The sequence below is a fragment of the Natrix helvetica genome (genome assembly GCF_964273705.1).
Source record: "Natrix helvetica genome assembly, chromosome: 2".
Taxonomy (NCBI): domain Eukaryota; kingdom Metazoa; phylum Chordata; class Lepidosauria; order Squamata; family Natricidae; genus Natrix; species Natrix helvetica.
In genome coordinates this window covers 170997861-171020335 of record NC_138552.1, presented here as the reverse complement: position 1 = coordinate 171020335, position 22475 = coordinate 170997861, and the positions used below count along the sequence as shown (strand labels likewise).

Below are 22475 nucleotides of genomic sequence, written 5' to 3'. Positions count from 1 at the left end.
GCTGAAGGCTAGAAGTGACTTTAAAGAAAGCTGAGCTCTCATGCTAAGAGGGCAACCACAGCTCAAAAGGAGCAGAAGAATGGCAGCTGGGGAAATCTCAAGTATCACATATAAGAGATTAAGCGAAAGAGGTGAATTCTCTGGTCCACCTTTAAGAAAAAAACCACCCCCAATTCTCCAAAACAAGCCCGTCAAACTTTTCTCAGCCATTCCTCTACCTTTCCAGGTCTCATTCAGTTTTGAACAGCCAGGGACACAGGACACTTTTCTGTAACACTAAAGGGACAATTCGCAGAACATTAGCTGGTTTAAGAGCACAGCTGAGAGCACATGAAAACACCAGATCAATGTTTGCGGAATGGTGGTGGGATAACTAAGTCCCTGTTGTGAGTGCACATTATCCTAATGATTCAATTGATAGGAAAGGATTTGTCCACCTCTTCTGCCCCCACTGCGCAATTGATATCCCTTTCCTTATTCTGCCTATAAAGAAGTTTTAGGGGCATTTGGGATTTGGTTCTTTTGGCTGAGTCACCAGGAGTTGTCTATGATTCAATCAAAAACAGCCTCTGGGGGAGGATACTCCGTTGAATGATTTCTCTATACCTGTTGCTTTCATTATTCAGACAATGGGATGGAGATTGACTAGAGAAGAAGGGGGGGGGAGATGATAATTTAAGAGAGGCTCTCTCTCTCCTCCACAAGGAAATGGGATGAGAAAGGAGAGGCAGAAGTTATTCCAAACCCAGATCCAATTAAATGATGCGATCCATGGAAGGCTTATGAACTTGCATGTGCCCGACGCACACTTTACGGACTTGCCGTCACTTAAGGCAAACAGAACCGAGGCTTACAAAGGGAAGCGCCCCCTCTTCGGAGCGCTCGCTGCAAATGTCGATGGCGTGGCTTACTCCCGTGTAAACGCGCTTCGGGATCGGACTACTAGCTTCTCTTTCTGAAACGCGCGACAATAAGAGCTTTAACGATCGCGTTTGGGAAGGTTATATAATAATCTAGGGATAAAACCCAGCTTTGGATCATTAAAGCGCCAAGCTTTACAGGCAGAACGCTCGGAGGTTTTTCTCCCTCGCCGAGATTACACACCAGCCAGTGGGGACCGAGAAGAGGCTAGCGCGTAACTCCGTATGGGTTTCCACCTGCATCAGGAACAAAACCCCAAACGCCGGATCGTTTCTAAGAGGTCGAGGATAAATTCATCCGGCTACTTCAGCTAGGTAGGCGCCAACACCGCAGAGAACAACTGCCCACTAACCGCTCGGCTCGGCTTCATTCGGCCCCCTTGTTTCGGGAGACGGTTCTTCCAACCTGAATCTCAGCGCAGCCGGCGAGAGAAGCGACAGTGTCTGCGCGCGACTTCGAGGAGCTTCGAGGAAAGTCCGGTTCTCCGCCGCCGGATACACTCCCCGGGAGGACCTCGCTTGTTCGCGATCGACTTCGGCGCGCCTTCATCTGGCGATAAACCCCATCAGCCCGGTCCGACCGCGACTTCGTATGGTCGATTTATAAACGGAGATGACGATGATAGCAAATCGTCTCGTAAGACTTTGGAACCCGAGAGGCATCCCAGAAATGAATGCCATTAAATAAATGAAAAACCACTCCTAAACAGACGATTACTAATTAATAACAAGGCGAGAAGGACCTCAGCCAAAGCAGGCTGTACCGTACAAGGCGGCAACATGGAGAAGCGCCAGGATGGATTGAGATTTTAAACACAGGGAGGCAGGCAGATCCCAATAAGCAGGTTTGCTTAGCATTAAGTCCCTCTAAGCTCTCGGATTTGCCATCCTCCCCTTTTGAGAAGGAAGGGGAGCGCCGTCTAGCCCTGAGCCCTGTGGCTGAGCAACTTCTAACAGCTTTGTTGGGCTTTCCTTAGGTGTCTCTGAGGCCCCAGTGATCCGCTTGTAGGCGCCCCATTGCTTACTTGGAAGACCAAATCCCACAGCAGAGGCTGTAGCCGAGTATCTTCGCGCAGGGCTGCGGATCTCTTAAGGCGCGCCTGCGGAGACGCTGGTGAAGGAAGCCAACCGCCTCTGTTTGCACAGTCAGCCAGAGCCTGAATCCTCCACGGTGAAACGCTGCGAAAGGACGAAGCGGTTTCAAGTAGGAGAAAACCGAACCAAGTCTTTCCCAGGATCCCCGCCCCGCCCCCCCCCAAAAGTCACAAGTCAAGAAGAGAACAACTCCCGAGCAGAGTCACAATTTAAAAACAAAGATTTCTCCGATTTTTTTTTGGAACCTGTTTCAACCGATTGGAGAAATGGCGCCATTCTATACAAGTTTCCGAAGTAAATCCCAAAGTTTACTCCCAGGAAAGTGTCCGTTTAAGATTGCAGCCAAAGTCGAAAATCAGAGCAAAAGGGCACAACAATGAGACTTAGGTTAGGCGGAAAGGAAAATTAAGAACGCGGGATAAAACTGCATAAGGGAGTAAGACAACTCTCCAGTTATATCCCTCTAGTCCCATTTCCTATGTCTAGTAAAGGGCAGAAAGGGGGGTTCCAATATCACACGCGGGAGCCGAGAAACCCTCTGGGTTGGATCTCTGTCAGCCGTTGTGGGGCATATTCTTGGGTCTAAAATACGAAGGTTTATCGTCCATTAAAGACTACAGCCGCAAAACTACATCGATTTAGTCGTCCGTACATCCTGTAGAAGCAGCGAATCCGAGTTTTGGGATTTGATGGGTTTTTTCCGCCACTTCTCTTGACTCGGTTTCGGTTGGTATTTTCTCTTCGCGCCCTTCCGTCTCAAGCGCCCCAGTTTTGAGTTGTCCGTTTAGTGTCGTTATGCCGCTGCTATAGTCGCTATTAACATTTGAAAGAGATCACAAGATCAACTTAATCCAGAATCCCCGCTGACAAAATCAGCGAAGGTTTGGCGAAAAGATACATTTCAAGGCTCCTAAAGGGTTCAGAGCAAATGAAGGGTCGGTCTTAGGACCCGGCGGAATCCTCTCGGGGCAGACTGAGGCGGGGCGGTGGCGAGGGGCCGGGAACCCGGAGCTCTGGGAGAAAAGACCACGAGTTGCCTTGTTAAGCTCGCACAGAGCGGAGCGGGCCAGTATATATACATATATATAAAGAGGGAGAGAAAGAAGGAGCAGAACAGAGCAGAGGTAGGGACGGCGCGCCTTCGGTTGCTGAGGCGCCGGCCGCCTCTGCCGGAGAAGTCTGCATCCGCCGGACTTGAGCTCCGCCCTGGGAGAGAGAGACCTTCACTCACATCGAGAGTTCGCTGCCCTGCCTACCTTCCAGCCGCCCGCCCGCTTCTGCAAAAAGTTGTGGAACTGGCGCCAGGGGAGACCGTTGCGCGTCCCGCGCCTCTGCGAGAGAGAAGGCGTCCAGTCACGCCCGGTCAACAACGGTGGCAAACCACGCCAGCTAGCCCTCTCCCGGTGTCTTCGCGGCTCGGTCTCGCCCAGGGGGGACGTAAGCACCATCTCCGCTTCACGAAAGAAAACTCTCCCGGTCGCCCGCTGCTGCCTTTATCCGTCGCGTCGAACTTCGTACCCACCGCCATGTCCCTTCGTCGCCACCACCGAATCGGCAGCCGCTGCCGCTGGCGGAGACGTCCTCGCTTGGCGGCCGGCACGTGCTGAGGCGTCGGCTTGGCTTTTAGCAAAGAAGAGCGAGGCGGCGGCGGCGCGAGCCATGGTCCGCCCGGCGAGCGGGAGGCGCCTCCATTGGAAGAGCCGCGCGCACGTGCTCCCTCTTGCAGTCCCCGCTCGCGTGCCCTCAATCCCCGGGCGGGATTCTCTTGAGGTGTGGCGTGAGGAGAGGAGGGCGCTGCCCTCCTCGGATTGCTGAGACTGGCGGCGCTCACCTTCTCGCCCGAGTCCCCGGCAACTTTGGAGGCATGGATCAAGCTAGGCTCTGCCAAGCCACCCCGGGCCTAAACGCCTTCCACGCCAATGACTCCGACCAGACCAGGAATTGCAGTCCCGAAGAAAGTTCCATCTACCAAGATGGCACCCCGTTCTCCTGGAAGGTTATTCTCACCGTCGTCTTGGCTCTCATCACCTTGGCCACCATATTGTCCAATGGTTTTGTTATTGCCACTGTCTATCAGAGTCGTAAGCTCCACACCCCGGCCAATTATCTCATAGCTTCCTTGGCGGTCACTGACCTTCTGGTATCCCTCCTGGTCATGCCTATCAGCACCATGTACACTGTGACTGGGAAATGGACCCTGGGCCAGGTTGTGTGTGACATTTGGCTCTCTTCAGACATCACTTGTTGCACTGCTTCTATTCTCCATTTGTGTGTGATTGCCCTGGACAGATACTGGGCCATCACAGATGCAGTTGAGTATTCTACTAAAAGGACTCCCAAGAGAGCAGCAGGCATGATTGCCCTGGTGTGGGTCTTCTCGATATCCATCTCCATCCCTCCTTTCTTCTGGCAGCAGTCTAAAGCGGAAGAGATGTCTAACTGTGTGGTGAATTCAGACCACATCTTATATACCATCTATTCCACGGTGGGGGCGTTCTATTTTCCTACCATGCTGCTGATAATCCTTTATGGAAGGATCTATGTGGAGGCCAGATCTCGGATTTTGAAACAGACGCCAAAGAACACCGGCAAAAGATTAACTCGGGCTCACTTAATAACAGATTCCCCAGGGTCAACGTCCTCGGTCACTTCTATAAATTGCAAGATCTCGGAAGCATCCAGTGAAATGGGGTCTCCCGTATATACAAACCAGGTCAAAGTAAAGGTATCGGATGCTTTTCTGGAAAAAAAGAAGCTGATGGCTGCTAGAGAGCGGAAAGCAACCAAGACTTTAGGGGTTATTTTAGGAGCCTTCATTGTGTGCTGGCTACCCTTCTTTATCATTAGTTTAGTGTTGCCTATTTGTAAAGATGCTTGCTGGTTCCACATGGCCATCTTTGACTTTTTCACGTGGCTGGGATATCTTAACTCTCTGATCAACCCTATCATCTACACTATGTCCAATGAAGACTTCAAACAAGCGTTTCATAAATTGATACGGTTCCGATGCACAAGTTGAATGATAAGTGCAGTTAAATATAAAGTCTCTGGTGTCGGAGGCTTGAGTGAATGCATTTTGTGTGACTGGTTCTTCAGGTAGGTGATTATTCTTACCATGCTACTGTCTCTCCAGAAAACAGTATCTTTTAATGGCAAAGTTGAAATTCAGTAGAGAGGAGAGCCGTGCCAGTTAGCAAAGGTTCTCATTCAGGGTAGAGGTAACTACAAAGCAGCCTCCTTCTGAGCCTGGGTTTAAAAATATGCTGCATCTTACTCTGCTCCCACTAATGTTGCTGAAGAAGTCTTTTTGGCCTTAAAATGAGAGTTGATCCTGGATTTTGCCTTTGTAGAGCCATTGTGGTAGGAACTGGAGAGGTTTTGGACAACTTTTGTGGAGACGTCTGATCCAACGTGACTGTACTGTACTTGAACTAAGTGGCTCTCATCCCATCTCTTCTGCTAGGAGATCTTTGCCTCTCAGACATCTGTGTTTGAAAGTGCTTTGCCATGTTCCCTCCTTTTTAACTGCTAGCTTGCTAAATTAAAGACTATGCAGAGTAGATTATAATGAATTGTGCATGATGCTTAGTAGTTATATGGATCAGAGGGCTGGAAGAACTAGTACTGATAGTCTTACAATAACCATCCCTTCACCTGCTTATAATAAATGGGCTGAAGGAATGTTGGGGAAGCAATCAAATATAAACAAAACTCAGCATGAGAAGAGCAACTCATCTTTTTTTTGTACAGATGTGCCTTCTTTTTTGTTTAACAACCTGCCAGTATCACCCCCCTCCCCAAAAAGCCAAACTATTCTATGTGCATATGTTTGTGTGAGTGCGTGCATGGTGGCCTGCAGAATCAAGTGCCAAAGCTTGCAAGCTTATTTTTTTCTTTATCCATGTTTCCTCCCTCCCTCCTTCCTTCCTATCATATTTTTAAATAACTCATTATCAGCTAGTCTTTTGTTCCAGTTGTTTTAGTTGAAAATCTTCCTTTCAAAGATTTCTTTCATAAGTTTGCTTTCCAAAAGAAAAAAAAAGATGTTTATTTCTTATGTGGGCACGGAACAAACTGCGGCTACCATGAGTGTAATAATTCTTATTAAATGAACCTTTTCCCCCTCAAAAGGCTTTTTCTCTATATCACAAGGCAGTTTTTCCTTAACACAGATTTCATAAGCAGATTTTCAAATCTTTAATATATTCAGTTCCTAAAGGAATGTACTCTGTATTCCTGATGCTTTCTAGTACAGAACCTCATCTACGGTTTTAATTTCTCTTATCCTTACTCTTCATTCATCTCTTCTCACATGTCCCATCCCATTCTTTCCTGAAATGCTTTGACAAACAGATTGAATGAGTGATTCCTCTACATTATTAATGCCACTAAGACAATAAGGCAGGACAGGACCCAGTTTCAGAAACTGAGAAAGCTGCAAAGTTTCTTTGTCATCTGCCTAAAGCCCAGATGCAAAGAAGTGACTCTTATACAATGTTCACTGCTTTGAACAAACTGTATTCAAAACCTTATTACAGTTCATGCTTGCTATGTTATATAATCCTTAAAAGAAAGATGACCGACTGAATACTTCCCCCACTATTCAAGTTAAGGGTGTAACTAAAATAGCTTTTATTATATAGGACAGTCTGGTTCAGGTCCCCTATGGATTATGAACTTTTTTTTTTGGTGGGAAGAAGAGATCTCCCGGGAACAGGATATTAAATTAATGATGGCACATCATGCCAGAAGCCTCACAAAAGTTTTGATTAGAATCCTTTTAGAGAGCTTTCCTTCTGTGATCTGGGTCAGGATTGGTAATAGCTTCCTTTGCCCCATGTGTTGGGGTAAGTAGAAAATCTGACTAATGCTTCTCTGCAGTGATAAAAATAGAAGTATAAATTAAGACTTCAATGTATAGCCAAGCTGCCCAAATGAGAAGAATTGGGAAGAAGAAAATAAAACCCTCTGTATCTTAACTACTGTAAGATCTAAAGAGCTACATGCGACCCATCTTAGCAACAATTACGGTAATTCTCCTGTCCTACCTAATTCCAGCAGCCATATTAAGGAAGCACAATGGGCACTCACCTTTGCTACCTCATACTTTTCTACATTCTCATGGAATTCCTTGCCATTTTTTCCCTATAAAAGTAGGACCTCAACAGTGATGCTTATAATTGTACTTCCCTCTCCCTCTTTAAAAATAAATAATACACATGATGCTTTCACAGTGTGAGTCACTTTCACCAATCCTTGTTAGACAGTAAATAAGTTTTATATACTATCAAGAAAAGCATTCCATCTTCTTTATTCCAAGAGACCTAACATATAAATACTGCCTGAGATTACAGCGAATGTGTAGAAGAAAGAAATTTCAAGGAGTGGATGTCAACAAACACAATAAAAATTTATATTCTGGTTTTAAAGATTAAATTTGATTGGATTTTTATGAGGCCTTTATGGTATTATTATTTAAATCCAGGTCTCAAAAATGATGGTGAGTTCAGGAAGAAATTTGAGAACGAATACTTTACTGACTTTGCAAACATAACTTTCCTCTGCGTTACTACTTGGTTTTCATATGTTATGGCTGCATTTTTTTCATGTACTGTAGCTAACTCCCAATTATTTTTTCTTGAAAGAGCTGCTAATCTCATTCTGAAAGTCCTGATATGTAACTTTTGCACTGAAATGAACTGTACACTGTGGCATAACTTCTTCAGGTTGCTTGTTTATGGAAAGCAAATGGTTGCTCAAGAAATATTTATTTTTGTTTTAAATTAGTAAGTGTTGATTCTGTAACATTGAGACTTATTTAGCCATCATACTTCACAGACAGGAAGTGGAATGGATTGCTTGTCTCTTAATACTGTTTGCACTACTACAGTTTTCTTCAAAAGTGAAGGACCTTGCATTCCTGTTTGGGGAACATAGGAAAAAATGTGAAAGTCCTGTCCTTTCATCTTTTTAATCAATCTGGAATTTTAAAAATAGCCATTTGATGTTGTGATCTTACAGATTTTTTTCATATGTATGATACTGTTAACAGAAATTTAAAATCATCTGAAATACTAACCACTGTTTTGATCCTTTAGGTTGTTGGTGTGTACAATTGGAACCTACTTTATTATGTATTTTTACTCTTGTTTTCAAAGATTAGATAAAATATCTCTATGTAATAAGCCCAGCAGTCAAAATTAAAAAAAAATCAGACTATGTTGTTCTGTTCCATTTGCTTTGAAAGGATTGCATTGCAAGTGTTTGTCTTAAATGTAGCTGAAAATCAAACAATAAAAAGCTTTACTGTGACAACAAGAGTATTTGATAGAAATTGTGTTACTCAGGAAGATGATATTTGTTTACTTGACTGAAGCTTTATATCATTTATAAGATGATGAGACAGCAGGAAAAGATAACAATTGTAGCTATATTTAGCAGCTGTTGTGGAGCCACAACAAATTTAATACAGATCAAATATCTTGGATAGCATTCCACTTCATCAAATATGCAGATGCGATCCTTAACAGTGATTGGGTTCATGCATATACAAAACCATGGTTATTTGAATAAGTGACAATTGTCTGGATTCATGTAACATAGTAAGCAGTAAGCCAAGAATTATATAATGATTTAACAAAATATGCAAAACTGCCAGTGTGTCTGGTAAAGTACATTGTAGGTCCATGTGTTCATACTTGTTTGGGGGATAGTGCAAGACACTGCATTATTTAATTTAATTCATGTATGCTGCCTTTCTCCTATCATGGAATTCAAAGGATATTCATGGAGGTTGTCAGATAATCTCTTACCAGGCGTTGACTAGACACATATTGCCTTCATTTGTGAGACAATAATACCTGTTTAGATTCAGCAAGAATGCCACATCGTATGTCCCTGTCTTTTAGATATCTTTTTAGAAATGCATAAATTCTGATATTTATTTTTACTTCCACTGAAGGAATTGGTGGGTAAACCCAAGACTCCTAATAAGTGAAAGTAGTTTCCCCTTTACTAGCAAGTGAAGCTGGCTTAGAAACACAGAGAACATTTTGTGTTGAGTAAGGCAAGTAGAAGTTGTGGGGAATCCCATTGTCAAGGCTGTCCTTGGGCTAAAGAAAATGTCCTTATTCTAATATGCAATTGGTTTAGTAATCCAGTTGCATAAACCATTGTCCAATTGGTTTAAAATACTAACAAAGATGATAAAGGAGCTGGACGCTAAATCCTAAAATAAATGATTGAGGAAGCTAGGTATTTCTAGCCTATTGAAGATAAGGATGGTCTCTCTCTGTGTGTGTGTGTGTTTGTGACACAATGCCTATCTTTCAGTACTTAAGGCCTGGCACAGAGAAGAATGGAATGACTTATTCTCCAAAGCACCAGAGAGGGCAGGACAAAAAATAATGGGCAGAAACTTGTTAAAGACAGATCCAATCTAAATGTAAGGAGAAATTTTCTTACAGTGAGAACAATTAATCAATGGAATAGATTTTCTTCTGGAGTTGTGAGGTCTCTGTCACTGGAGGTTTTCAAAAATAGATTGGACAACAATTTGATTGGGGTGGTATAAGGTCTCCTGCTTGGGCTGAGGCTTGTACTAGAAGACCTTTTTTGGCCCCTTCCAACCCTATGATTCTATGTTCTAAGTTTTTTCCTCCTTTGGAGTTATGGACAGAAATGAGAATAGTTTCCTTCCCCCTTTAGATTTATGGTGTCTAAATTCCAGGCCTTGTTTAGATGTAAAAATAACTTAAAACAGTTTTGATTTATTTACTGTCCTTGCCAAGTAATGGAATTGAGCCCTCATTTCTTTTGCACACAAGATTCCTATTAAATGCATTACATGCAACTTGTGAATGTTGCTGACTAGAAACTTGAATAGGGTCCCAGTCGCTACCTGTTGATAACAACATGCATATATGCTTATAGGTTCCTTTTCAACCATTTGGTAATTGCAAAATGCATGGTCCTGATCATGGGAAGAGGAACCATCCACATTCAACCCGTATAAGATAGTCCTCAGCTTACAGCAGTTTGTTTATTGATCATTTGAAGTTACAACAGCTTTGAAAAAAAGTGACTTATGACCGTTTTTCACACTTATGACTGCTGCAGCATCCCTGGGATCACGTGATCAAAATCCAGGTGTTTGAAAACTGGCATGTATTTATGATGGTTGCAATGTCACGTGATCACCTTTTGTGACCTTCTGACAAGTAAAGTCAATGGGGAAGCCAGATCCTCTTAACAACTGTTTTACTAACTTAACCACAGCGGTTCACTTAACAGCTGTGGCAAGAAAGGTCATAAGATGGGGCAAAATTTGTTTAACAAAAAATCTCACTTAGCAACAGAAATTTTGAGCTCACTTGTAGTCGTACATCAAAGAATACCTGTATACTTCTGTAAAGGATTCTGGGTAAAGAATTATTTTTGGGGGATAACAAAACAGGCCTTTAAGAAGTATAATAATGAAACTAATATGGAATAAATAACCAAGTATTCATTTCTTGGTTGTGGTCTCATGATACAGTATACAGGTAGTCCTCAACTTACGACCACAATTGAGCCCAAAATTTCTGTTGTTAAGTGAAATATTTAAGTGAATTTTGCCCCATTTTACGACCTTTCTTCCCTCAGTTGTTAAGTGAATCATTGCAGTTGGTAAGTTAGTAACCCGGTTGTTAAGTGAATCTGGATTCCCCATTGACTTTACTTGTCAGAAGGTCGCAAAAGGGGATCCTATGATCCTGGGACACAGCAACGGTCATAAGTATGAACCAGCTGCCAAGCATCTGAATATTGATCACATGATCATGGGGAGGCAGGAAAGGTCATAATTGTGAAAAACAGTTGTAAGTCACTTTTTTCAGTGCCATTGTTACTTTGGTCACTAAACAAACTTTTGCAAGTTGAGGACTACCTATTAAGACCAAATATTTCTTCAAAGATAAATAGCTGTGAGATTCATCTATTTAAAAAGAACACAATAAAAAGTACTTCTAAGCCATTAGAGTTCCAAAATTATTGTAACCTTTTGAACTTTCATTTTAAAATGTGGATTTGTCCAGTAGGAAAATACGTTTTCACAAATGCGCTCCTTGATGCAATAAAGAGGTATGGTTGATAACGTGAGTTGAAACATGTTATTTCTTTTTCAAACATCTGTTGACATTGCAGCAAGTTTGCAAAATTGATGTTTGGTTCTAGTTCTCAGTTCATTGCTTACTTCTAGGAGTATTTATGGTTGATAAAGTAAATTGAAACGTTCTTTTACAAACTTTAATTGGCTTTGGATCAAATCTGCAAAGATGATCAAGATGATCACATTTGGTCCTAGTTTACAGTTCATTCCTTACTTTTAGAAGGAACAGAAAATGGGAATATTGATTAATTTGCAAGGAGGGAGAAAATATCTATTTTTAAAAAGACATTTTGTGACTTGTCTTAGTTTCTGTCGTTTTCATTTTTGCCAGTTTCTTCCCTTATTTACAATTGTACCTCTGATTGAGTAATAATGATATCCATGAACATGTTTTTAAAGATGCATGTGTTGTAGCCATATGAATGCTGCAGGTAGCTTTACTTTTCAAGTTTTGAAGAATGTAGACTCAGACTGAACCATGCCTAATCATAGATTCCTTAATTGACAGGCTACGGTAAATATAATTCTTATGACCTTGCATAAATATCTAAGCTTCAGCAAATTGAGTTAAAAACGGTCAGTTTTATCTGTAGGCTAGACCCGTGATGGCAAACCTATGGCACAAGTGCCAGAGGTGGCACGCAGAGCCCTCTCTATGGGAACGTGTGCCGTCGCCAGCTGCTCTTTTGGTTTCTCATGTGCACATGCCGGCTGGCCACTGGTCTTCGCAGGCACCGAAGCATCAGAAAATGGCCTGAAAGAAAGCCTGAATATGGCAAAAAACAAGCATGCATGTGCTGGCCAACTGGTTTTTTGGTTTCAGGTGCTCCGGTGTGCGCACATGCATGCACATTCTGATTTGGGCACTTGGTGCCAAAAAGTTTCGCCATCACTGGGCTAGACACATACTTGCTCCTCTATTCTTTCAGCTTGTTGCCTTTGTCACCCCTGCTTAAGGAAATTTGTACCTAGTCTTTCAGCATGCAGTTGGGATATTCAGCAAAAGAGGACTGCTACCATATAAGAAATAATTTTGGCAGATAAGGCTTTACTACCTCCTTCAGCATAAAGGAGCAAGGCGCTCCTATTGAAACATCCTGTGTGATGCACAAGTATTAAAGATACCAAAGCAAAGCCCTCTTACATTTGGAGCATAAGTATTCCTAGAAGTTTATATACTAATGCACACATTACTTCTTGGAAGTGATGCCAAGCAGAAATACTGCAGAAAGCTTCTTCATCAGAATCCTACACTTAGTTGGCACTGTAGATGGATTCTTGGAACTTCAGTTTTGTATCTGTTGTGTTTTTCTAATGTTACCTTTTACTGTATTAGGGAAATTGCCTTAGGTAAGTGTTTTTTAAACTCGCTACTCAAAAGATGTCGCAGATGGATCTATAAGAGCTATTCACATTAGAACTGAAAAGCAAAAAAAAAAAAGATATTCATGAAATAAAAATGTGTATATCATTAGCTGCAGCTGAAAGAATAGACAGGACAGCATTCCCCATGGAATTCTAAAACAGATGTTTAGAAAAGTTATAGATAGCATTTTGGAAAAAAAATTACAATGTAATTAGATGCAATCACAGCTTGAGGAAGAGAAATTTCTTCGAGGTAATAGCAACATTTGTAAATGGCAACAATTTGCATCTTAGGAAGCATCAAGAGTCCTGGTGGTGCAGTGGTTAGATGCAGTATTGCAGGCAGAACTCTGCCCACAGCTTGGAGTTCGGTCCTGAGCGGTTCAAGGTCTTCCATCCTTCTGAGGACAGTAAAATGAGGACCCAGATTGTTGGGGGAAAATATGCTGACTCTGTAAACAGCTTAGAGAGGGCTGTAAAGCACTATAAGAGATATATAAGTTTATGTGCTGTTCCTATTATAGAGACTAAATTATACCCCACATTCTGGTGTGGCCTACATTTGAATGTGGGAGCCAAGCAATTTGTTTCCAGAGGACAAAGGCAATGTTGACTGCAGGAACATAGTATTGGTCTTTATAGGAAATCATGAAATTGATCTAGATAGCTGAGAAATGTCTGTGTCAGGGATAGATAACCTAGTATCCTTTAAGATCTTTTATATTTTATTGCCATGTCACCTCTAGCCAGCCATGACCAAAGTGGTAGTTGTAATCCAAAAATTATAGAATACCTCAGATTACTAGTTCCTGTTGAATGACAACAGCTCTCCAAAGTTTTAGACCAGATTTTTTTTCTCAGCCGTTTTTTTCCCAATGCTGGAGATCAAACTTTTGGTGCATGGACCATTCATGTGTAATTGCACTGTAGCTCCTCTTTCCATTTAGGACCCAAAAATTATGTCCACTTCATTTCTGCTTTCCTTATGGATTTGTAAAAAGAAAGGGGCAAGGATGTGTGATTTCTCACAGATGTTAAGGTAAAAATAGAGAAAAGGTTTATGTTTTCTTCTTCATTTATAAAGTTTTGAGTTCAGCTTCATGAATTTCAACCAGGAGAAGCTTTGAGAAAGGAAAAAAAAGATGAATAAAATGTGAGATGAGATTTTAATTTGTTTAGTTCACTATGTGAGATCAATAGGACCTATTTTTTTTCAAATAAACATGCATAGACTATGCCACTAAATTTCTTTAGTATGCTAAATCATATACTGGTACAAAAAAACCATAAATAACCATAACTCTTGTTTCTTGGCTTCTGTTGTTCTTTTTCCCCAAAAGAGGGCACTTTGTACAGGTAGTCTTGGTTATACCACCACAATTGAACCCCAAAATTTTCAATGCTAAGCGAAACATTTGTTAAGTGAGTCATGCCCCATTTTATAAACTTTTTTTGCCATGATTGTTAAGTGAATCACTACAGTTGTTAAGTGAATTATGCGAATTTGGTTTCCCTGTTGGCTTTGGTTGTCAGAAAGCCTCTGCAAATGACAGTCCCAGGATCTCCAGATGCTGTAACCATCATAAATGCATGCTGGTTACTAAGCACCCAAAAGTTTGTTCTCATGACTATGGGATGCAATGATCACAAGTGTGAAAACGTATGTCATATGTTAACAAAGTCCTAAAACTGCACATAACTGCACTTTTTCAATACCATGGCCCCTTTGAATGGTCATTAAATGAATTGTGGTAAGTCAAGGACTACCTGTACTCTAGTGTTTGGTATTTATTAACAGATCACTTTATTGTTTGTTATTTTATAACTGACCAAAATATGTTATAACATATTTATTTCTGTAGTAATAACTTGAATAGCTTGGAGGAATTTATCTAAGGCAGGGGGTGCCCAAACTTGGCAACTTCAAGACTTGAGAACTTCAACTCCCAGAATTCTCCAGCCAGAATTCTCCAGCCACAAGTCTTAAAGTTGCCAAGTTTGGGCACCCCTGATTTAAGGTTATCCTGGATTCTTTTAATAAGGTTTATGATATGTAAGAAGGGTAAATCTATTAAGAGAATTACTTAGAAATCTCAAACTGGAATGATATTAATCTTGTAGATGCTAATTGCCCCTTTATAGGGTTCTGTTCCACAGTTTCTTATCTCTCATTAGGGCTCTTTATTAATTAATCATTTAAATGCTTATTTTATTTCCAGTTAAATTTATTAATAATTAGTATAATCACACAGCTTTCTTTAATGTAAACAGTTTTCATTATCTCCGGCATCTATGTATGAGTGCTGTCATTTAAACAATATTTTTGCTATTAAAATTGTTTTTTACATGCTTCTTTCATCAATAATGTAAGTAAACTTGTTTTCTATTAATTAAATGTGCAACTGTTAATACAATTTTCATCTTCATTATTGTCTCTACGATGTGTTTGGATAAGTTAGTTCTTGGAATTCAGACATGTAAACAGTTGGTGCTTATTCTGCTACTGTCCATTACCAGATATATTATGATGCTCCTCTGTTTTACATTAACCAAGCTCAATAGATCAGTGAGTTTCCATTGCATTATACATTATCAGTTTTCATACAGGAATTCTTGGCGATACAAAAATAATGTAAGATTTGGCATTATAGAGAAACGTGAGAAGTTTGAGCAGAGATTCTAGCTTTTTACAACTTCTGCTTCAGTGACTGCTGTTTGTTTCCAAATGGTTAATAGCAAAATGTTAGGTGTCAGCAAACAAGCCATTTGCTTTGGAATACTGCAGTAGAGAATCCCAAAAACTTTCAAAGCTATGAGTATACTTAGTTTATTTATTTAATACATTTTTACCTTGTCTTTCTGCTGAACTAAGTATTCATGATAATGTAACAGCTTAAAAATATTATAATTATAAATATTATAATTTAAAACTAATTAACAAAAATCAGCAAAATATCCCATCTTTAGAAATTTTCTAATGGATGAGAGATTGGGGTGTGTGTCACCCACAGTCCGAACTAACAACTGAGCTTTTCTTTTTGAGGATTAAAAGGTGACAGTTGAGGCTTTTAAACATGGGCCTTTCCAGCAGATCTTCACATAATTTGTCACAAATATTTGGTGATTGATGGGTGGCTATAAAAAATATAAACAAACAAACAAATGCTCCCCAGCTCTCTTTATGGAAAAATAATGGCAAATATTGTTTTACATACACATATACAATTCATATTTTTCTAACAGTCCTTATTCAAGAAAAAATATTACCAACTATATTTAGTTGTGTTCCCTTTTGCATTACATTAAGCACGTGTGTACAAATGTACAGAGAGTATAGATATAGTCCTGCTATTCAGAGGTGAATTGCTAATTTTTTTACTACTGGTTTGGGTGTGCTCTATACTAATGCATGCGCAGAAGTGTCTGGGCAGGTGGGCGGAGCCTCCCACCGCCACTACTACTGGTTTACCCAATTCAGGCCGAACCGGCAGCGACCCACCTTTGCTGCTATTGCAGCCAAGTGTGATTCCAGAATTAATGCTAATATAACATAATTTCAGTTCTGTGCCCAAGCAACAATAATAGCAGCAACAAAACAACAGTGGTTGGACAAATGAAAGCTAATAGCAATGTGGAACAATAAACGATACCTTCTAGCAACTGAGAGTTCATGAACTCTCAGCGCAGAGAAACAGAGTCATGTAAAACTCTGTGCATGGGTATGTGACATAATACAAAATCTGTATCTCTCTGCTCTGAGAGCTTAAGGGTAGATGGACTGGACTATAAACCCATTCTAGGAGCTTCTAGGCATCTCTTCTTGAATTTGCCGAGTGTCAGCACTTGGATAGCTCCTAGATCTAATCTCTACCAGGGGTGTCAAATTCACGTCCTCACAGTGGCGTCATGTGATATATCTGGACTTCCCCCCCCTTGCTAAACTAGGCATGGGTGTGGCCAGTGCGTGACACATCAAGCACACAGACTGGGAGTTTGACAGTCCTGCTGTGTACAGTATAATCTAAAGTGTGAAATTCTGTGAATTCAATTCTCAGTAGGAAGTTTGTACTCCAAAGCATAATATCTGATTATCTGTATCTGATCGGGATAAATCCAGTAATTTAGCGCCTCCTGATGAGTCAATATAATGAACAACAAGAAATATACTATGTAAACATAGAAAATAGAAAAAAAAAACTATATAAATATAGTCTTTGACTTATAAGCTAGTCGCTTAGTGATTGCTTGAAGTTATAATGGACCGCTCCCAAAATGTGCTTGCAACCTGGTTTTGAAATTCCAGGTCCACAACCCCTGGTAATATGATCACATATGAACCAAACAGTAAGGGTCAGAGTCTCTATTTGAAGATCCTGCAATATTAGGATCCTTAGGAGGTGCAGTGCTTGAATAGAAACTCACAATTTAATTTGACAATTAAAGTAATTGATTTACTTTAATTGAAAGTAAAATTAAAGTTGGAATTATTTGCATATCTGAATAGTGGAATGAAAAATATTCAGTTTTGGAGAATCAGTTGGTTCAAGTATTCAGCATGGTATAAATGAGCTTATGATTTAAAAATGAACATTCTAAATCTCTGGTATTGTTTCGTGTTTATGGGAAAACAATATGATTTGTATTCTGGGCAATCACTTTGCTTGCTTATTTAATTAAAGGTAAAAAGGTTAAAACAGGCTCTACCTTAGCCTTTTCTGCCTTTGCCCTTTAGCTTATTAATAGGCAGTTCTAATTCATTGAAGGCCACCTGTGAGTATAGCATTCTACTGACCCCTTCTTTCAATATAGCAATCTGATCTTTTCTCCATCTGTGTTATTACTGAAGTATTGTTCCATCTGCCATCCCACTACCTCTTTTATTTTTATTCTCCTTCTATTATTTTTTCCCCAAAAATATTCTTAGGTGGTAATGATATTTCAGTGGTAAGATATCACTCAATATGATCTAGCAAATAATTTTTTGACAGCTCCCCTGTATGGGTTTAATTGTTTTCCTCTTTGTCACTGGTAGACATACGACAATTTCCTGGTGGATTTGCCTTCTGTCGTCCTTTTTATTGCATTTGCAGAGTTTTCCACTAGCTTACAGCAACATTTCTTCTCTGTTAGGGGCCCCTATGAAGAATAGGCCTTCTGCCCACTTTTATATTCAATTTTTAAAGTAATATTTCTTAGTGCACCATTTTTAAAATTATGCCTCTTGCAGAGAACTGAAGCAAGTTATGTCATACTCTCTATTACATTCATTTCTTAACAGATTGATGCCAGTCAAAAACACAATACATTTGTTTTCTCTTTCATAGATGCCCAAGAAAAATACCAATTAACAAGAAACGCTAATATAAAATCATTAATGCACTTAGAAAGAGCCTGGTATCTCCTTTTAACAAGTTTAACATATTTTATTGCAAAGCATAAGCTTTTGTGAACTCTAGCTCACTTCATTACATGCATGGAGTGGCTTAACTGATGTATGATTTCAATGCAGTGGGACGAGGTAGGGGAAAAGGAAGGGCAAGACAGAGTGATTACGCACATGAAAGTCTCATAGGGATATATTGCAAGTAGCTTATCAATTAACAATTGTCACATGCCAAAAGCCCATTGTGCCCTGAGATAGCGTGAAACCCATTGTTGAGGTAAGCTCAGTTGTCTCCCACTCAATTGTGCTGGAAAACTGCTTTGTTCCAAAACTATGACTTTGAGTTCTGCAATGGAATGTCCTGGGAACCTAAACGGCTCTGTTGCTATTTTGCCCTTGATGCCAAATTCATGTCCATTAATGGTTTTGTACAAAGTCTACCCTATATTGTCCTGTGCAGGAGCCACAGAAATGTTCCTAGCAGATGATAGCATATGTCACAATAAAAGACCATGTGAAAGTATATCTAGCTTTGTGTGCGAAGCTGTTGGGGCACATGATGGTAATGTTGGTGTAAATGAGGAGAAAAGCTAGAAATATGGGTGGGGAATTGTAGGTTCTGTTTTCCATGTTATTCTCATCGTCTTCTTGTTCCTTGCTCCTTGTGAGAATATGCATCAAGTGTAGTACAGGTTGTCCTCAACTTACGATTACAATTGAGCACAAAATTTCTGTTGTTTAGTGAGGCATTTGCTTAGTGAATTTTGCTCCATTTTACCACCTTTCTTGCCACAGTTGTTAAGTGAAATATTGCAGTTGATACGTTAGTAACCCTGTTGTTAAGTGAATCTGGCTTCCCCATTGACTTTGTTTGTCTCAAAGAGGAATCACATGATCTCGGGACAAGCAACAGCCATCAACATGAACCAGTTGCCAAGCATCTGAACTTTGATCACATGATCAAGGGAATGATAACTTTGAAAACTGGTCATAAGACACATTTTTCATTGCCGTTGTTCTGCTTTTTGTGGTCTCTTTTAATAGGTCCTCCCTGGGAATTCATTTGTCTCTATTGATCTGTACATTAATCTTGCTTGGTGGATACCTCATCCTCCTGAATCCTTGGCTAAATTCCATCAGTTAAACATCTCTATCTAGCTGGTCAGAACAAATGCGATTGTAACTTAGAGCTGTATTGATCAACAATTAATTTTAAAAAAGGAGAATCAGAACCATAGCAATAATTTCAAGCAGCTATAGTTGGACAAAGAAGAAAGGATGCTATACAGGTAGTAGCTATACAGGGAGGGGGGGTGGGTCAACCAGGCCGGGAGAGGAGCCAGTGCCAGACGAACAGGTGAGTCCAGGAGGGAAGTGAGCGGGGTGGGGAGGGAGAAGGAACAAGTTATTCCAACAGAGAGTTGATTTATTACAACGGTCGCGGGGAGGGGGGATGCAAGGACAAGAGAAGATCACAAGGTCGGTTGGGAGACCGTGGCTGCTGGCTACACCCGGTCGTTTGTACCAACCCCCGCAACCTAGGTGGCCAGGAACTACAGAGCCAGGGCCTGCGGCTGATGCTTTGCAATGCAAGGTCCGTGTCCAACAAGGCCCCCCTCATTAATGAGTTGATCTCTGAGGGGGAGCTGGACCTTGCAGGGATAACGGAGACCTGGTTGGGCCACGAGGGTGGTTTACCCCTCGTGGAAATGTGCCCACCGGGTTTCCGTGCATTCCATCAGCCTCGGGCCCTGGGTAAGGGTGGTGGGGTGGCGGTAGTTATACGGGAATGTCTTGAGCCGAGGGAGTTCACTGTTCCTCAGATACCCGGGTGTGAGTCCCTTGGTGTGAAATGGGGCCCAGGGAGGCAGTGGGGTCTGCTGATTGTATACTTGGCTCCTCGCTATACATCAGCGGCCCCGCCCGAGCTCCTCGAGCTGATCTCAGAGACGGCGGTTGAGATCCCCAAGCTTTTGGTCATGGGGGATTTCAACCTGCCGTCAACGGGAGCAGCATCCGAGGTGGCTCAGGAGTTCATGGCTTCCATGACAGCCATGGACTTGACCCAACTAATTCAGGGCCCCACACACGAAGGTGGCCACACACTGGACCTTGTTTTTGTATCTGAGCAGTGGACGAGTGATCTGGGAATAGGGGATTTAGTTGTTACTCCCCTGTCATGGTCAGATCACTCATGTCTCTGGCTGGACTTCCCTGGCGCTACCCCCCACCACGAGGAGGCGGAGCCAGACTGTCCAAGCTGGTACCGCCCCAAGCACCTGATGGAACCGGATAGGTTCCAGACGGAGCTTGGGCCATTACCTGTAGCCCTGACCCGCGCTCGGTCAGAGGACCTAGTGGCCGCCTGGAATAGGGCGGCGGCTGGGGCCTTAGACCGGGTTGCGCCTTTGCGACCTCTCCTGCGGCAGCGACCCACCCGAGCTCCTTGGTATACCGAGGAGTTGAGGGTGATGAAGCGCCATAGGAGATGTCTAGAGAGCAGGTGGAGGTCCTCACACTCCGAATCTGATCGAACACAGGTAAGAGCCTATTTACGGACCTACCTTGTGGCATTGAGAGCGGCCAAACGTAGACATTGCGCCGCTCTTATTGCGTCCGCTGATAACCGCCCTGCCGCCCTGTTTAGGGTGACCTGCTCCCTCTTATCGCAGAGGACACAGGGGGCAGAGCAGAGGAGTTTGGGGAATATCTGCAGGACAAAGTCGCTCAGATCCGGAGCGGATGGGCCCCCCCCAGTGGACCGGACGAGCCGTCAACAGTGAGTCTTGTGAGACCATTCTGGGAGGAGTTTGATTCTGTTGCCCCCGAGGATTTGGACAGATTGCGTGGACGGCTGCGACCCACCACATGTTCAATGGACCCGTGTCCCTCCTGGCTGGTACTGGCAACCTGGGAGGTGACACGAGGCTGGCTTCTGGGCCTGGTGAACGCCTCATTGGGTGAGGGATCCTTACCAACTGCCTTGAAAGAGGCGGTGGTGAGGCCCTTACTTAAGAGGCCTTCACTCGACCCAACGGAGCTAGCTAATTATCGTCCAGTCTCCAACCTTCCCTTTTTAGCGAAGGTTGTTGAGAATGTGGTGGCGCAGCAATTTCCATGACATCTTGACGAATCCGAATATCTAGATCCACGCCAGTCCGGCTTCCGACCCGGGCACAGCACGGAGACAGCCTTGGTCGCGTTGGTTGATGATCTCTGGAGGGCCAGAGATAGAGGTTGTTCCTCTATCCTGGTCCTATTAGACCTCTCAGCGGCTTTTGATACCATCAACCATGGTATCCTATTGCGCCGGCTGGAGGGGATGGGAGTCGGAGGCACCGTTCTGCGGTGGTTCGGCTCCTACCTCTCCGACCGGACGCAATGTGTGTTGACGGGGGCAGAGGTCGACCCTGAGGCCACTCACTTGTGGGGTGCCACAGGGGTCCGTCCTCTCGCCTCTCCTGTTCAACGCATATGTGAAGCCACTGGGGGAGATCATCCGTGGTTTTGGGGTTGAGTATCATCTGTACGCTGATGATACCCAGCTCTACATTTCAACCCCAAACCACCCCAACGAGGCTGTCGAAGTGATGTCCCGGTGCTTGGAAGCCGTCGGGGTCTGGATGGGGGACAACAGACTCAAACTCAACCCCTCCAAGACTGAGTGGCTGTGGCTACCGGCACCTCAGTTCAGCCAGCTGATTCCATCGCTGGCCATAGGGGGCGAACAATTGCCCCCTGTGGAACGGGCGCGCAATTTGGGCATCCTCCTAGATGCCCGGCTGTTGATGGATGACCATGTGGCAGCCGTGGCAAGGGGGGTGTTCCACCAGGTTCGCCTGGTGCGCCAATTGCGCCCCCTACTGGACCGGGATGCCCTGCGCACGGTCACTCATGCACTGGTGACGTCTCGCCTGGACTACTGTAACGCTCTCTACATGGGGCTGCCCTTGGGACGCGCCCGAAGACTGCAGCTAGTCCAGAACGCAGCCGCGCGGGCTGTGATGGGGAGTACTAGGTACTCCCACGTAACACCTCTCCCGCGCGAGCTGCACTGGCTGCCTGTGGTTTTTCGGGTGCGTTTCAAGGTTTTGATTACCATCTTTAAAGCGCTCCATGGCACAGGACCTAGTTACTTGCGGGATCGCATCCTCCCACACACATCCCTGCGGCCAATTCGCTCTCACAGGGAGGGGCTTCTCCTGGTGCCGTCCACTAGGCAATGCCAACGGGCGACACCAAGGAGTAGGGCCTTCTCTGTGATGGGCCCAACCCTCTGGAATGACCTCCCCCCCGACATTAGAACCACCACTGACTTCCGCTCCTTCCGACAAAAATTGAAGACTCACCTGTTCCGATTAGCAGGCCTGGCATAATTATAACTGTTACCTCCTGGTAGACATATTTTTAACTGGTTATTTTAGGGGTATTGCTTTTAAATTTAATTTATGTGATATTTTTAGGGGTTTCATAATTACATTTATACATACTTTACTCAGCTGTACAGTTCTTTTTAACTTTCTTTTTAACCTCCTCCATATTTAACTCTACCTATTTAATAATT

General features: G+C 42.8%; 1 protein-coding gene across 1 annotated transcript; it reads left to right on the top strand.

Moving 5' to 3' along the window:
- The first annotated feature begins 3004 nt into the window (after positions 1-3004).
- On the top strand, positions 3005-8321 carry HTR1B (5-hydroxytryptamine receptor 1B). Its single transcript, XM_081942768.1, has one exon. The coding sequence runs from the start codon at positions 3880-3882 to the stop codon at positions 5032-5034; it is 1155 nt and encodes a 384-aa protein (XP_081798894.1). The 5' UTR covers positions 3005-3879; the 3' UTR covers positions 5035-8321.
- The last annotated feature ends 14154 nt before the right edge of the window (positions 8322-22475 follow it).

What these genes read in the sequence shown, in the direction of transcription:
- HTR1B (XM_081942768.1), top strand. Translation starts at nt 3,880, where the DNA reads ATGGATCAAGCTAGGCTCTGCCAAGCCACCCCGGGCCTAAACGCCTTC.